This window comes from Pagrus major, chromosome 9, assembly GCF_040436345.1.
Source record: "Pagrus major chromosome 9, Pma_NU_1.0".
Taxonomy (NCBI): domain Eukaryota; kingdom Metazoa; phylum Chordata; class Actinopteri; order Spariformes; family Sparidae; genus Pagrus; species Pagrus major.
In genome coordinates this window covers 17502110-17520234 of record NC_133223.1, presented here as the reverse complement: position 1 = coordinate 17520234, position 18125 = coordinate 17502110, and the positions used below count along the sequence as shown (strand labels likewise).

The window sequence follows — 18125 nt, the reverse complement described above, 5'->3', positions numbered from 1 at the left end:
GAACCTTGGGACAGCCCCACTGTACATTTTCATCGCTTGCTCAAAATTACCTTGGCACTGGGGCTTTGTATGTCATTTGTCACCCTTGAAAATCAATTAGTGTTTCCATGAAAGCACTCCAGATGTAATCCTCTGAGTGTTTGGACAATTGCACACAAAAGCCAGAGTGTATCTTTTGTTTTCACATTATACAAACAGCATTTCTTTGAATTGCTCATGTTGTAGGTTGAGATGAAGGTCAATTAGGTGCAGACTAGGATCACTGCAGTATAAATATCCTGATTGGAGAGTTGAAGGGCCATCCCAAATATTGATTGTGCCTAAATAGGCCTTCTGTTTGCCACTCAATAGAAATCATCTGTATCAGAGTAACACTTTAAAATGCTCATATTTAACTACGGCCGAGATTACATTTTTACTTCGGCAGCGGGTTCTCCTCATCCTCCAGATCTCTCTGTGATCCCTCACCTCTGAAACTCTTCATGCATTATATATAGATTCAAAAAACTGAATGTTGTTACACTGAGTTGAAATAATAATTCAGCTATGAAGTACAAACTGTCAAGAAATGATTCAGTGCTGTGAAATCTAAAACTTAACTCAAACATACATTTTCAAACCACATCGCACAGAGATCTTTTTGTGATATATCACTTATGATGATGCACATATGTGCAGGCTATGTATACTGGACAACCTCCCAGTGGTGAGAAAACATCCAAACATTGTCCTATTGATGTCCCATTTTTTTCCCCTGTTCGGCTCTTGTCAGAGGTCAACCTCAAACAGCATGCGGTGGAATCAGGCGTTACTGTCGATGTCACATTGATGCATTACAAGGCCCGGGAGGTCACGTCTCTGTAAACATACATTATCAAAACCCATAGAAGACGCAGGGTGTTGACCTCTTCGATAGTTTACGGTTTATCTTCAGGGGAAAAGGGTCGCGTGATGGCAGAGAGCAACTTTGTAGCCGCAATGACTTTCTTGTTGCAAATGAATTGGGTCAAGCAATCAAGACTGGTCGGGCCCCGTGTCAGTGCCATTATCTTACGCTGTCTGAAATGATCAATGAGCTAAAATAAAATGATCACAAGCTAAAATTGGCCTGCTAATGAAAAAGGACTGTTTAAACATGCTCCTTGGTGAGCGGCTGGCCGGAGAAAAAAATGGCAATTTAAAATACAGGACACAGTACAGGTAGGAGGAATACATGAGAGATTACATGTTTAGTTTGACCTTTCCTTTTCATGTTTTGATGTTAAAGCAGAATCATATTTAAAATCCAGCAATAATCAATTAATTCAATAGAAACATTCCTCAAATATCTCTAGCTGTATAAAAACCACATGGATCTATCGCAGATATTCTCAAGTTTATTTAGTATTTTTATACAGAAGAGGGATTCAGACATTCAGCAAACACATACAGTCTGTAAACAGCTAAATGACTTTTCTCTATATGCGAGTACGTTTTTATCGACAATACTCTGAGGCAGAGACTTATAATATAAAAGGCACTTAGGGGCAGGTGCACAGTACTGACAGAAATCTCCTTTCCTCCCTTTTAGCAATAAATACATAGTGTATGTGCATTCCTATTACGGTACCAGGGTTGTGTAAACATGTTAGCACTACCGTGCTGCAGAGGACCTCAGTCAACACCGTCATGAAAGGCACAGCATTGTAGAAAAATATTTATAAATAATTTCCCATAAATAGAAATGTATTTTTCCCCCACAAAATATTTCATGTTTTGTTTCCGCGGTGTCCAATTAAGTCAGAATAATGTCAGGCAAAACAAATAAAATATGGAACATAAAGAAAACATGGAAAAAGACTTTTCCTATACAACATCAAAAACAGCAAAATTAACAAACGTAATCCATATCGCTCTTAATATGATGTAATGACAATGGGCTGGACATGGCATCATACTGGTATGGTTGTTTGTTTGGCTACCAAATACTACTGCTTTACAACTTAATATTCAATTCATTACTAACGCTAGAGCTATAAAAGCAATTCTCAAAAGAAAGGACATTCTGTACTGTAAGTTGAAAATCACACCGGCTGCTGACTTGTTTACTGTGTAATTCCAACTCAAGGCATTTACTTACAACTTAAATGTTATCACATTTACTCAAAGAGGAAATAAAAGAGGAAATAAAAGTTCCAGCCTGACTGTTGAAATCACTACTCCACTGTTTTATTCCACTTCCATGGCGGACACATCCTGCTCTCCATCAGATTTCTCTGAGGGCAGATCTTGTGACTCCTGGGTGGTTTGGCCATCTGATGCAGAGCTGGGCTCTGTGGTTGTTGGTGTGCCTGGCTCTTGGGTGTCTGTTTCAGCAGACACATCAGCAAGCTTGGTTTTCCCTGATAATTAGAGATCAGTTTTCAGTTTATTTACACACATTAAAAACAAGTATAAAATAAAGTATATAAAAAAAACTATAAAAAAAAAAGAAAGACTAACACGACTGTATGTGTACAATAGAATTTAGAATTTTAAACTTTTATTTCTAAATGTACCAAGATTGGGAAAATTTGACTAGGTGGATGATCACAACCAGCTTGAGTGTCACTGTCACCTAAAACAGATTGGTCATCCTCTTCGTCAGTTCCAGGTGATGGTGAGAGTCCCTCAGATGACAGCTTCAGTTCACTGGTAACCTCAGGGAGTCTGGGTGCCTGAGGCCTCATCTTTCTTGCCGGGTTCAAGAAATAACAATACGCACATCTGAAAGCTGAAACAACACAAATAAAAAACAACATACATATAGTTTATGTCACCTCACTAATAGACTTGCAAACAGACACAGATTAATATACATGAATATGAACCGATGACAAAAAACGCCTGAGATGCATAAACACTTCAGATTGATGTGTAGCACTAGTTTGCATATTCAATCTTGTTGCGTTTTTGCTTACAAGGGTCGCTAGTGGCAGAGGCATTTAAGAGCCCTATGATATACTACACTGCCAAATGCTAGAGGGCAAATGAAGGCGCAGTGTTTGATGGAGACTGACACAGAGTGTTGTGTTTCTCCAAGTCTTACCAACGTATTCAAATTCCTCTTTTAATGCCATGCCGTTATGAGACAGACACTGCTGACAGATGAGAGCGTATCTACGAGGAAGGAAAGACAATCCAGTTAAGACAGAATACAGTACATGGACTGGCATTATTGAATCAAAGTCATTTTGTTGACATCGATACAAAGTTTTCATTCAGTGTGAATCTTGGCAGATTATCAGGACTTTAACATTGGTTTCCACAACAAGAGGGAGATAAATGCCATTAAAATGATCAGATTACATTATTTTTGGCATCAGCACTAGGGCAGCAACTAGCCAATATTGTCATCATCGATTAATCTAAGTTAAGTCTATAAAATGCCAAAAAATTTTGAAAAATGCTCATCACAATTTCCAAGAGACTAAAAAACACGTTTAAATTGCTTCCAACCCAACAACTCCTCAATTACTATCACAAACGATCAAGAAAAGCAGAAAATCCTAACAATTAAGAAGCTGGATCCAGCAAATGTTTGACATTTGTGATTGAAAAAAAAAGAACAATACTGAAACAATTAATCGATTGTCAAAATACTTGGCTTCTAATTTTCTTAAAATCTACTGATAAATCAATCAACTAATCGTCGCCGCTCTAAGTAGCACCACATTTTCTAAAGTTGGATAAGAACCTGCTTAGTACACCAACTATACTAGCCAAAAAAATAATCCTGGATGAGAAACTGTATATACAATATATGAGTGTATTTCTGAAAACAGATTGTCTCCATTCAGAAGCAGAGGTTGTTTACCTGTTCTGCGGGCCATCTCCAACAAGATACTCTATGACTCTGTCCATCGCGCCCCTTTCCCTGGGGAGCACAGGTCTGGCCAGGGGCGGGCCTGGGGGGTGCATCCCTGTTAAAGCACAATATCAATGCCTGTTAGACACAGTCTGCAGTCCTGCATACAAACTGCAATAAACTGTGGCTGCTTACAGTAAAAACTCAGTGAGACCGTGAGGCTGAGACTCACAATTTACTGCACAAACCGTGATGAATTTCACAAAGATCTACCTCGTTTCCTTAATAGCTTAACACCAGATCTCACTTGCAAAGCACGTCCAGAATCCCTGCTGTGTTGGTGAGTAGTAATTAATATAATCTAACATCAAGAGCAATCATAGGAAGATGACTGGTCATTTCTGTGAGACTTGGCAGAGTCTCAGTATCCTGCTGGTTATTAATTTACCAACATATGGAAACTCTGTGGTGACTCTTTGTATCAAATTGCTTTTCACTTTCAATTTTCCACTGAAGCAGGTGATAACATCAAGTCATGTAAACCATTTGTGAGGTGTTCCCAATGCCAAAGGCAATTTCGCCAAGCATTAAAAGACATTTAGTGAGATTCCACCACCATTGCCCAGAGAACAAACGCAGGTCTGGCTAATTAATCATAGTTAATGTAATCTTGATTCGTGCATACCTCACAGTTGGCATTCCACATGGCAATTACAGCGTGCAGCTTCCTCTAGGAACACATTTCCTTTACTGTTTGCACCTATTTGCATCTTCTATTGAGTGTTCATAGTCCAGAAATAATTTATATTGAATATTCAATACCTCTAGACTCCACACATGTATTCCATATACAACAACTGCTCTATGGAAAATTTCTTCACCGTGTTGGCTGCATGGCTTCTGAAATCTTTGAAAGCAACCAAAGATTTATGGCACAGGCATCATATTCTTGACTAAGGAAGTTCCTAATTACTTATTTCTATGATGTTTTAACAGAAATTTTAACTTGAGACTAGTACACTAGTAAGAAAACACTGACAGAACAGTTAACCGCTTGTTGCTTGTTTTTTATAAAGTACATTAATAAATTAATAATAGGTTTAACTGGCCAGTAGTTCTGGTGCCGACTAAAGAGGGTAGCAATGTTTAACCAACGACTCGACTAACCACACACACCCCTATTCTCGACCATCATATTCTGACTGTATCAAAAGTTATCGCCTATATCTAATCTTAGTTCAAAACATGCACTTGTTAGAGAAAGGTTGGACCTTTAAGTAAGATATTTGAAAACTACATTGATATAATTATCCATTACAACTACTGTATAAATTACAGCACCTTTGCTGACAACACACACCACAGAGCCTTGAGCAACTGGGGACACAGAGCCAGGGAAGAGTAAATCACACCTTAATCGACCACATTATGATGTGGTCCCCCTGTGTGCAGGTAACTCACCGATTCCTGGAACAGGTGTTCCAGGGGTCACAGGCTTCCTCATCAAGCTCTGCTGAGCAGCTATAGCCGACAGGTTCCTCTCTGGGGGTCCACCTGGAGCAGAGTGGGAAGATCGTCCAGGATAGGTGGGCCCAGAGGCAAGAGGAGGGCGGGCAGCAGCAGCTACGCTAGCAGGATTCACCACCACTGAGGGGGTCTTTGGCATGACATTGCGCTGGCGGAGCTCTAACACAGAAAACATTGCAGGTTTGTTCAACAATAGTAGGAAAAAGCAGGGAAAATAGTGCAGTCTTATTCAAACACAGTGATACCTTGTCCTGGTTTTGGAGTCATCTGCAGTCCAATAGGAGTGGATTCAAGCTCCTTTACACAGATAACAAGAGAGTGCAAGGACATGATTTAATGTTCAATTACAGGATGTTTTATGTTTCTAGGTAAAAACAAAACAACTCACCATTTTCCTCTTAGAATCTGGATCAAATCTCTCCAGAATCAATTTAGCATTTTTATACGTCTCAGTTTCCATAACTTCTTCAAGCTGGAAAAGAACAAGACATTAAAAGGTATTGTAGGACAATTGCTTCTATCATCACTCCTAGAATAATAGCTCTAGTCCCATGTAATTATCTAATGATCATCTGATGTAATTAATAGGTGTTTTATAAGCACACATTAATATCTTAAAATCACCTACCATAGCATTACAAGTAAACGTGACTGAGAAATGGCACCAGGAAGTTACTTCACTAAATTGTACATCTTCATTTAAAATAAGTACCAAACATTTCTAAATGTTTACATATAATATGAAGAATAATTACATTCACTACTTCGATAATGGAGAGTGTGAAAATCCATCAGGCCTAATTATTGAAAGTTATTAGACTTGACAGAGGATGACAAGCAATTTCTCAGATTTATTTCTTCCCTGCACTAAATGCTATTAATTAAAGTGACATTAGCAGAGTGGTTTACTGGGTTAAGTCACTGTCAAACTCTGTCTGTACGGATCCGAGATTAGCAAGTATCGTACTGCAAAATGCTGAGAGGATCAACAAGAGGAACACTACAAGGAAGTGTAAGTGTTCACTTCACTGGAGACCACTAGACATCAAAATATAATACATCCTACAGAGATTATGACTTCTATGTTTCTCTCACTTATCTGACCACTCTGAGATAATTTCAGTGATGTCAGAGAGAATGAATGTAATGGCTTTATAACTACTACTTCAGCATTGACATGTTGAGTGTAAACAGTAAAATATACTGTATAAAAGTGAATGTAACACACTCTTACTAAGTGTGGTTTTCTATAAAGCATCTAGCAGCAGCTCAACCTGACTAACAGTTTCATCTTTACTATGCAAATATGCCTCATTAAGCAGAGAAAAAGGTTATTTAAAAAATGTTTTTCTTGTCTTTTGTCTTTCAATTTGACTCAGCCTTATATTTAGTTTTCAAATAGTTGTTTATGCTGAATGACTTTTACAAATGTGGTTGCCCAGGTATAATACAAGTTGGCCCAAAATGAGAGAAAAAAACCCTTAAATGTGCTGATTACATTGAAATGATATGTTCCCATCTCTAGTGTACCCCTTGAAATGTGAAAGGAACCATGTAAACTGACATGTCAGATATGCTCTTTGAGCATTTTAGCATAAAAATTATATTTTATAACTGCAAATTTTATGTGCTTCATCCTCGATTTTATATCATGATGCATGAAAGTGATTTTAATGTAACTGGCAAGAAATGTGACATTATTTTCAATGCTTATGTCATTTTGGGACAACATGTTTTGTTTTGTTAATAGCACAATGCTAAGCCATATTAAACTAAATTGTAAAAAGGAAAACTATCCATCAAAATGAGAAATTAATCAACAACATATGAGTAAGCCACTTACTATTTTCCTTTTTTGTGCTTTCAGATCCTCTAATTTGTCATCTGAAAATAGAAAAAATTAAGCTCAATACCAGTTTGAACGTTAAAAAAAAGTTATGCATAAATAGGAAAACAGGTCTTACTATTTTTTTCAGTTCTTCGTGAAAAAATAATTATAAGCATTTTTCGAAGTAACCAAACTCTAGCGGGGAAACGGAAAAATAGTTGATTAGTAACATTGTTGTTACAGTTTAGAGAAAACGTAGCCATCTGTAACTACTATGTGTCGACAAGACTATCTTGTGTACTTACAATAATGGAAATATTAGGAAGGGGAGACACAATATGAGCCGCCCCATCACCTGTTCAGGCAGGTACCAGGAATACACAACTGCACATGTGATCAGGTAGAGAAGAGACGAATACAGAAGCAGTCGCCAAACCCATGTCTTCAACTGCTTCTGATACTTCTCACTGTATTCTTCAAGAACCTGTATATCCTGTGAGGACAAATGAAAGGAGCGTTATTTAATACACAAATGTGATCTTATTACAGCTTTGTAGAATTGATAACACACACACACACACACACACACACACACACACACACACACACTCTGTATTAACAGTCCATTTTGCACATATTTACGTACAACTGAAAAGATTATGTTCAAATGCTAACATAAACAAAACTGAAAATATAAAACAGGCAGGCTTTTTTGAGTTTCCCCTAAATATTTAAATCCAATGTAATTTATATGTAGTACAAGCCTCTGGGGAAAATAATCATTAGTTGCAGCATTAGGATATCCTACATCCAGTTTAATCCAAACTTGGCATTAACTAGTGGGAGCATAAAAAGTAATGAAATGACCTGTAGACTTTAGCCAGACTTGAAATAGCCTAAGAATTTAACCATTTGCAGTGTTAAAACATAATATTACCTTAAACACAACTCTTTCTGGCGCTATGTTGCTGGCTATAACTCATATTGAATAATTCAACTTTGAATTATTCAACAAAAGGAAGAGACATACTGGTTTGTTGACATAGCACTGATCTGCTAGTCAATTAGATTATGTGAAGTTTGGAAACAGATGTAAGAGGACATTAAATACCGTAATCTTTATGATTCGCCTGAAACGTTGATTGTAGACACCCTCAAAATCGATCACTATCTATAATCACCAGATCGCTCAACCTTAGATCATGATCTAGTTTCCCTTCAGGCAGAAAAGCCAACTACTTGAGTAATTCATCATCATTTTGCAATTCATTTTACTAATGGCTCATCCACCTTTTGTTTTGTTTTTTTACACATTGAAAGCTTACACCATTGCCTTCAAGTGCTCATTACCCCATCCATAAATAGCTGGTCGACAGAATGGGAAGAACTCTGGACACTATGGTTTCTACTGTAACATGTGTGTCTGTCACTCTAAGCACCGCTTAAAATGACCTTACATTAAGCCTTACAGCATATAATGCATGTGTGCATGTAATCATGCACATGAAAAATATATTATTGCCGAAATATACTTCCATAATAGATTGCAGGATTTTTCTAGAAGAAATTAACAGGCCTGACACTCTTATCTTCACAACTTCAATAGAACCTGACCTCTTCAGTGTATGTGAAGGGTCTCTGGCTCCAAGGACAGGTGCTGAAAATAGCCTAACACTAGCTTAGCTGGGGAAGAACAGCAAAGCCCTATCACTCAGCAAACAAGGAGCTGATTTGACATTCATTGACACATGTGTTGACTTGTGTTATCTGCATGTTTAATTAAGGAAAAGAACAGTTTATTACAACTTGTTTTTTTATTTTCAGAGCTCTGGCCATTGGCTCCATTGCTTATGAAAATACTGTACTCGCTAAAATAACTGGCGATGGGAATGCGAAGACGTCGCTATAAAGAATTTGCTAATATTCTGTAGGCTGAAAGAAAGTTTTGTCGGGGAAGATGTTTAGATGTTTAGATCTCTGGTTTAGATAAACTGGCACAATTTTTGGCCTGTTTACAGCTTACATGATTTTTCTAACTGCTTATTTTAGTTGCCCCTTTCAGCCTATTTTGACAGTGTCACTGCCTCCCAGATGTCTGCAATTACTTTGGTGAGTATGTTACCATAACCAAGTTAACTCATTTCCGGCGCTACAAAAATAAAAACCAAGTTATAAAGAGCTGCATGAGTTTACGTGACTTGAAGTACTGTATATAAAAATAAGCAATTTACCAGTAACTTTTCCTTGAAATGTCCCACTGACTGTCTTTCCACAGTGTGAATAGTTGAAATCACTCATCTTAGAAAGCAATTGCAGAGCATGTGGGTGTTTCTGGATTGTGTAGCTTCATATACATCATTGGTCATAATTACACCAACAGATGCCTTTGGTACATTTTACACATAATGCTTCATTTGTGTTTTACTCATTTGACTGACAGCGGGCACCTTCTGCAAGCTTGGACGCACCAAACGTCAAGGGATCTACTTTAAAAAACTTCTGTTTCAATTTCTCACGAGGCACTTTCTCTCTCTTTTTTCTTTTTTATCTTCAATTAAAAGGACCATAATGGTAGAAAGTTTTACTGTCTTATCTCCGTTTTGGTGATTGTGATTGTGAAGATGTTTCGTGTTTATGTCTGTTTTTTCAACCAATCCAAAGTGCAGAGTTAGGCCGTAAATATTACAAAACATTTTAAGCATGGATTTGTCTTGCTTTAGTAAAGCATTTTCTCCCACCCCGTGAAACTGTAAAAAAGGAAAAACTTTAAACATGATATTTAAATGTGTTTAGTGAATTCAAAACAGCACTACTGGCACACTATTTGACATGTATTTTAGGTTATGCATACCTTATCGATTCCTTCCAAAATCTCCACAGTGGATGGTTTAGCCTGTAAGTCAAACATTTCATAATCCTGGTCAGAGAGAACAAATGATGACATTTGCCAAAACAACAGTGCTCTTTGTGCAAGCAACTTCTTGAAATCCTCTAGAAACTTCCTGTTCCATCTTCCCTCTTCAGCAAATTTTGTGTATGTATCATGTGTGGGTTCTGCTGTTGGTGGAAGTATTTTGTTAGCTTGTGCATGCCAATATGCCATAGAATGGTGCAATAATAAGCATACATATCTTATTTGTTATCATTTATGTAGAGCTATCTTAGCATATGAACAGTATTTGTGCCTAAATGGCGCGGTAAAATTATTTGCAGAAGACCATCCATTACATCTAAAGTTCAAAAATCACAACTAAACTTTCAATTAGACAAAATACAATATGGCCAACTAATGTGCAATAATTTAATTTACCAAGCAGCATGAAGTGGAAAGACATAATAAGCAAAAGTTTGAAAACAAACCTTCCACCGTGAGATGACAGCCCCCATGTTGATAATGAGGGTGTGCAGGATATTTTGTTTCTGGTACCCTCCTCTGATTTTCTCTCACAGATAATCTCTCCACCTGTTAACAACAGTAACTGGCTTGAATAGACACTCAATTTGCACTTTATTTTAGATATATGATGACGATGATTTGATAAAACTATTTTTAAGAGGTTTTTTGTTTGTGAGGCTGATAAATTATAATAAACTATACTGATATCCTTAATATTATATTCTTGCATTTTTAATATGTAGGCTACTATTATTTATATGATGGCAAATGAGGGACAAAATAGCTGAAATATCTTTCAGTATAACACAATACAATGCAGAAAAAAAGGTCCCTATCAGTGTTCTATCAATATGTATAAAAATGTTTTAGGATTAATATTATGGTTGCAAAGACTGAGCTCATTTTAACTACTTTATATACTGTTAAGTAGTTTAATCTACAGCAATGCATCATATTCTATAAGGTCATCACATGTTTGTAGCATCGCTGTCCTGTGAGAACCATGGATCTCTGAAAAGTAAACTTTCATGAGCTCAGAAAAAACAGCCTGTTTTCAGCTTTGTGGCGATGAATTTACCAGCTAATCCAAGAGGGCTTTAAATAGTTTATTTAGCTTAAGAAGCCGGAGAATTTTCTTCACCCATATAAGAACATTTGATCCTTTAGTTCATCACAAACATTCAAAATCAACACATTTGAGATACCTGGTTTTCGGGGTGGACCAATTGTCGGCCCTGGCTGATTACATTATTATGATAATACGATATTCAGCATTTTTCAATTATCTGTATCAGTGATTTTTTTTCTATTAAAACTAATTTAAAATGGGCTACTTTTGCTCTAATTCAACATCTTCTCACACAATGTTCCACACACAACAATATCTGATTGGTAACAGATCACAATTAATAGCCCATAAACAACAAAATAATTTGAGTCTGCAAAGTAACTAGTAACTAACCTTATGAAATAAATGTAGTGGGGAGGAACTATAAAGTAGTAGAAAATGGATATACTCAAGTAAAGTATCTCAAAATTGTACTTAAGAGTACAGCACTTGAGTAAATTGTATTGAGGTTCAAGATTTTCGTTATTAATGCAAATAAATATCGGTCCCAAATATCTGTTTTCAGTCTCCTTGATTCCTAATAATCGGTATCGGCACTGCAAAAGCCCCATCAGTCGACTCCTAGTTTTCACTGCACAGGAAGAGTATAAAAACTGTAACCTGAAGTAACTGGTAACTAGTAACTAAAGCTGTCAGACAAATGTAGTGGAGTAAAAAGTGCCTCTGAGATGTAAGGGAATAGAAGAATTCAGCTGAACATAATGGAAATACTCAAGTTAAGTACAAGTACCCCGAATGTGTACTTAGATATAGTACTCGAGTAAATGTACTTCGTTACATTCCACCACTGATGATGAGTTATTGCGGTGCTGCTGTAGTAGAAAGACGTATTTCAGACACGTTTGCGTACAACATACATCAGTAATTTAAACATTAGATAAGGTTGCCACATGCTACGTAAGTTACACAACTCCAGCTGAACTCTCTGAGGACTGCACATTATAGCTCGCCTAATTTAACTGAGTATCACAGATGAGACATGGACACCAGAGTAAAACACCATCTTTAAAACTCCTACCGGTGAACTCACGACACTGTTGCTAACTTATAACTTCCCTCTATGTTTTCGGAGTCAATGTCACTTAATAAAAGCGTTGCCTGAAGTCAGCGGTAACCTCACAGCAAAGGCTAAATCGCAGGGGAGGTGTGCCATGTCGCTATTTGCAGCTAACGTTTCCTAAGTAACTTCTTAACCCAGTTAATACATCAGAGGAGTAAATCATTAGCGTTAGCATCGCCGCACAACTAGCTTATCATGGCTAGCTGTTAATGCTAATGCAGCCCGCAGTCCATCACGATAACAAACAGCAGCCGTAGCTAACTTATTAAACATTCACCGCGGCATTGCGTTTGCAAGATAGGCCGAATAATGTGGCTGTAAAGTGAATGAACGACTGCCAAGTGTTGTGAAATAGCCTACAGGGGTGTATTTACCTTGGCGGCGGAGTTGTCCCAGTTTCAGCAGCCTGTGGCAGGACTGCAGTCAGCTTGTCTTCAGACGGAGGGTGTGTGAGCCAAGATGGGGGAGTGTCCACTGACAGAGCAGCATGGAGCATGAGCGGTGCTGGGCCTTCAACAGGTATCTGCCTGTCTGTGCCTGAGGGGACCGACTACATGTTGGTGCTATCACGTTTCATGCACACTAAGTCAACAGCAAGTTATCCCAAGGACAACGTGATAGTGTCAGAGTGACAACTTTGCGATTCACTTGTTTTGATGATGTCTGCCACTGTTCTTGCTGGTGGTTATGAAACACTTAGCTGGGCCACTACTGGTGGTGGAACAAGTGGAAGTGGTTGTTGTTGTTGCTGTAGGTGTATTAATAGAATAGCAGCAGAGCAGAAGTGGAGGAAGTACCCAGATCTTTTAGTTTTGTAAAACTAGTAAGTAGGTGTTGCATTCAAGTTTTTACTTAATCAAAAATAGGTATAAGAATCGACTTACAGGGTAAATTCACCCAAAAATGAAAATGTAGTCATTATCGCCTCACCCTCACTTGTTTTTGTACTTCACAAAAAAACTGAACTGAACATTGAACTGAAGTAGTTGGCTTAAAAATGTAAAAGAAGAAAAGAAAAGGAAAAAAGAAAGGCATTGTCGCTCTTGACAAGCTCATGCACCCACCTCAGACGGGATATGCTTTTAACTAAGCAGCTACAGTGAAGGTTTCAACTGAAAAACGGTTGTAAATAAAAGTTTTTTCAAACCTATTTGGGATCTCGGGGCTTTCGGAAACTTGTATTATGCCTGACTAGCTGTATGGAGCCATTTAAGTTTTTTTGTTGTTGTTGTTTTATTATTTTTTACATTTTAAAACAAGTCCCCATCTACTTCGGTTGATTAGAAAAATGCTTTAATGCTGTTTTGCTGTGAAGCTCCAAAAATGTTTGTGGACTACGAAACTTGGGTGAGTAGATAATGACTGGATTTTGTTTTTTCTTTTGAGTGAACTTATCCTTTAAGGTATCAAAAGTAAACCAAGGTAAGTATTACAGTTGAGCAACTTACCAAAGTACATGAATTATTATATGTCATTTCTCCCAAAGTGACTGTTTAAGTTACAGCTGGGAGGTCTAGTTGGACTTGATTCACATGGTGCAGATCAGTGAAATGAGCTAATCTGACATGCAATAACAGATAGTGTGAAATGTTATTGATATTGAATGGAATTCTGCTGTTATTGTGATAATATTATTTTCTTTATATAAGCCAATCATGTCAGTACTAGCTGAAGCACCATTGGTTGACCATTGATTGGCCATTTTCTGGATCATTGCACAAGCCACTGAACCTCAAATTGCTCTCATAGCATAGAACTGCGAAAAATGTAAATTACGTTGGATGAAAGTGCCAAATGAATGTAATATGACTTTTGTCTCCAGTTTGTTCTGTGATCCAGAACCTGAAGTTTTTTGGAGTGGTACACACTCTTTTCACACATTCTCTATTCTAGGCCAAGCCAGCACATTTTTTTGTATTGCTGTAAAATGCCAGTAGGCATAATTTCCCAGTTGATGTTTAGATTTGTGGGTTTAATACATAAAATTGCAAATATAACTTAAACAGTGAGATTCATTAGTGAGTATGAGAGCACAGCGCTGGCCGGAGGGTACTCATAAGAGCTTGAGAGGATCACAAGAAGCCCATTATTTGGTGAAAACATATGAGCAAAAATGGACTGAAAAATGGAAACAGAAAAGAGAACATGTTCCAACATCTTCACTGAGAATTAAATGATTTGCTTTAACAACAGTTAAACATAATACTTTTTCTATTTAAGAAAAAATACTTGGATATCACTTTGTTATTAGCTCACTGCAGACAGAAAAAAACTATTCTAAGGACTTCTTACATTTGGACAAACATTAAAAAACTCTTTGGTTTCAAGAATTACAGAGGAAATCAGCACCTTTGGAAGATAAACCAGATAAACCACCATTTTTGACTAGTTTAGAAAGGAAAGACTCTCTTCCATAATCGCATGTTAGTAATCTGAACAGGTTCTATCTCAAAACAGGGACTGCGAGCTCTGGTGTACATTGCCTCTAAAACAATAGTCTAATGCATCAAAAAAAGTATTTTTTTTACCTTTTACCTCGATTTTTTCCCCCTTTTTTTCCATATGTGTGGACAATGATAAATAAAATGAATCCTGTCAATATTAACTTAATTGTCTTGCTGGCAGCCATTGGTCATCATGGACAAACAACAGCAGTTAAAGGACAGGTTCACATTTTCTGTCTTAAAATAATACCCTCATGCCTATGTCGACTGAAAGTGAACATTTATGTTTAATACACACATTTTGGCACTAAACAGACTGTAACTTTGGAAAAAAAACAATTATATTTGACTACCTCAGACTGCTGAATCCTCATTTTTGTCATTATGTCTGGACCCAATTTGATGGCAATCCATCCAAAAGTCAAAAACACATCTGTTAACCTCATGTTAGTGCTAAAGGAAGAGGCTCAATGTGCGGTTGACATTTCCTATTTGAAATTCCTAACTTCTGACCTCCCCAGTCCCAGATGCATGATGCCAAAAGTTAACAAAAAACTTGGCTGACAGTAACGAAATGATGTCTCTTTGGCAATGTCAAAGGCTGGACTAGGAAATATGTGCGGAGATCTGTCAGTCATGGGCAGTCTGTCTTGATCATGAAAAAACGACATGGCCCGTGTTCACATACACTGCAGGATTGAAACTTTTAGTTGGCTGTCTAGGTCAGTCATGACAGTTGGGCATTTTCTACCGCTATTTGTTTTTTCCTGTCTGATATTATCAGACAGGAAGCATTGCAGGAGAGGGCTATGACATGCAACAACTGTGGGATCAAAGCAGGGACATTTCAATTACATGGTATCTCTCTCAGTAAGCCACCATCAAGCCCAGATTTATATATAGCCTTTATTTAATCAGGTAATCTTATTGAGATCTTTTATGCAAGAGACACAAGTACAACCAGGGAAATTCATACAACATATCCATTCACACAAAAGCACTAACATACAATCAGCTTACAGATTTCAAACATGTATTTGAATGACAATCCCAGTATTCTTCAACACTGATACAGTATACTTCTACTGTATAACTTTGTGTTAATGCAACCAGGATCGGAGACATGTTAACAGCACAATTCAACCACTTAGATTCTCTGTGGACTCCATATGATGTACATGTCCCCCAATGTGTTGTGTTGAGGAGATGGAAGTATAAGCTCTGGCAGTTCCTTGGCAGAGCTACAGAATATAGCCTTGTACATGGTCTCTGCATCACCCTGACATGCAAAGTAAAAATCAATCTTAAAGCAACTTGATGACCTTACAGAGTGTAAGAGGTCTTGGATATACACAATTCATGGCTAAAACACAGTGAAGCACTGCAGGAGAGTGATTGAGTCAGTTGGCATGCAAAGTAGTAAAACTTGCAGGGCATCAGTGGGCAGGAGTGGCATCTCGGTGTGGACTTGTTTCCATGAGAAACAATTGTTTCTGGTTGCACCTCTTGGCAGCCATGGCAGTCAGTCCTACAAACAGTATTTAACAAGAGCAGTTGAGCCTGTTACCATAAGCAGGCTCAACTGCTGTGCTGCAATATCAAAGTATTGTCTTACCTTGTCTTACCTCACTGACTCTCTGGTCCTCATGCATAAAGGTCAGCAGAGGATCTAAGGTCTGTTTATACTTCCTGGTTCTACCATGTTTGAGCAGCAGCTACATTTGTAGTTTTTCCTGAAGCTAGTGGTTACAGAGATGTTTGTTTGTGTTATTTTTCCGGCAATATTTGAACATAATTGGCTGTGATACTCATGGCTATTCTGACCCAGGCTATAAGATAAGCTCTGAGATATTGTATACTGTAGAGAGGCTAGCAAGCTAGTCGTATTCTATAGCCTCACTGATGTCATAGCAAGTGGCTGTAGCTAAACACTGTTAGCTTGTTGGACCTCCATTGCTAACTACACTGTCAGTCCTTTTAATACACATTTTTGTGTGTTTGCTTTAAGGAATCCATGCTTTCATCTGCTCAAACTGAAGGTACTTCCTTTCATTGGCTGTGCAGGCTGGTTGATTTCGTCGTTGGTCGACCCCTTGCCCCGGTTTCCTTGCCGAGGACAAGAAAGGGTTCACTACTTCTACTATGTGAAGTTCATCACTCGGGCACTCACTGAAGAGTGGATGTCAAGGAAGGACGATGTGCTGATGTGGAACCAAATGCACCCACGTCTGAAATGGCAGCATAAAGGTGAGTACACAAAGAGAACCAGCAGTGTCCTGGTTTAGGTGCCGTTACCTTTGAACTATGCATTTCAAGATGGGTCATAACTGGTCAACAAAGGTGTCTTTTTCCTATGAGTCCTGTGAAATACAGCTTTCTTTTGCCCAAGCTTAAAGAACCCAACTGATATATTCTTAGTATTCATTTGTGCATTTGTGTAGTCCTCATTACCTTGTGAATTCAGAAAAAATTACTTGCCAGGTATTTGTGTTCAGGTGGTTATCATTCACCGGTATGTAAATCCATCAAATGAACAGGACTAATGAGGAAGTCACAACAAGTGGTGAATAATGACAGCGAGGCATAAACTCGGGGTGTTACAGGTAGGTGGATTCATTCTTCATAAACATGGTACATTATTGTTCATCATCTGTTAAAGCTGAATATGCCAACTATGGAACTTAGTCAACATGGTGCAGATGCATCCACACACCTAACCCATCTACACATACGCGCACATATACAACATAAATAAGCAAAAAGCTGTGTGTCCTTGTCATCAGTGTTGTAGAGTATTAAGAGCTGCTAAAACAGGAGAGACATTACTCGAACCTTAATGTACTTCTTCATAGAATGTATGTGTTAATTGGGTTGGTGGGTGTTTGCTATGGTCAGTGCTGCATGCGATGGCTCTGTTGTTGAGATCTGAGAGGTCGGAGGTGAGCAGGCCAGTGATTTTCGAGGTAGTGTGTAAAAGACAGAGCAGTATGTCCCTGATGAAGATGGATTAAATGTTAAGGATACATGGTGAACAGTAGAGTATTATGGGCTGAATGATGGTTTTATTGAGCAGAAATAGATGTTGGAAAGCAACAGAGACAGCTTTGAGTTTACCAATGACAGAGTCTGGCAGTGTTTGTGAATATGGGTGGTGTGTTGGTCAAAACCTTTATAGTTTATTGCTAAAAATGATTACAACGTACTTCAAATACTGCTTGCAGGACATCTGGTTTATATATAACATAGCCACAGTGTTCTTGATTCAGGTCAGCCTGTTGAGCTTTATTGAAATAAATAAATGACCTAATTCATTCTTCAGATATGTTGCTATACTGGTTCAACAAAGTTCAATAATGAAGTCCAGTTCATGAATATTATTTAAAATCACATTTTTTCTACTTGTAGTGGGCCACTG

General features: G+C 37.9%; 1 protein-coding gene across 1 annotated transcript; it reads right to left on the bottom strand.

The window, feature by feature from the left end:
* Nucleotides 1-1356: 1356 nt before the first annotated feature.
* lnpa (limb and neural patterns a) lies at nt 1357-12722 on the bottom strand. Its single transcript, XM_073474265.1, has 13 exons — nt 12641-12722; nt 10542-10644; nt 10033-10074; nt 7487-7674; nt 7318-7376; nt 7197-7237; nt 5742-5825; nt 5599-5650; nt 5288-5512; nt 3836-3941; nt 3068-3138; nt 2597-2752; nt 1357-2381 (listed from the first exon to the last, which is right to left on the bottom strand). Exons 2-13 carry the CDS (start codon nt 10566-10568, stop codon nt 2209-2211), a joined length of 1224 nt encoding a protein of 407 aa, XP_073330366.1. The 5' UTR covers nt 10569-10644; nt 12641-12722; the 3' UTR covers nt 1357-2208.
* Between the last annotated feature and the right edge of the window lie 5403 nt (nt 12723-18125).

Coding starts and splice junctions, on each gene's coding strand:
- lnpa (XM_073474265.1), bottom strand. CDS start 10,568: ATGGGGGCTGTCATCTCACGGTGGAAG. Junction 5,651..5,741: donor CAGATTCTAAGAGGAAAATG/GTGAGTTGTTTT, acceptor ATCTGTGTAAAG/GAGCTTGAATCCACTCCTAT. Junction 3,139..3,835: donor GGAGATGGCCCGCAGAACAG/GTAAACAACCTC, acceptor CCTTCCTCGTAG/ATACGCTCTCATCTGTCAGC.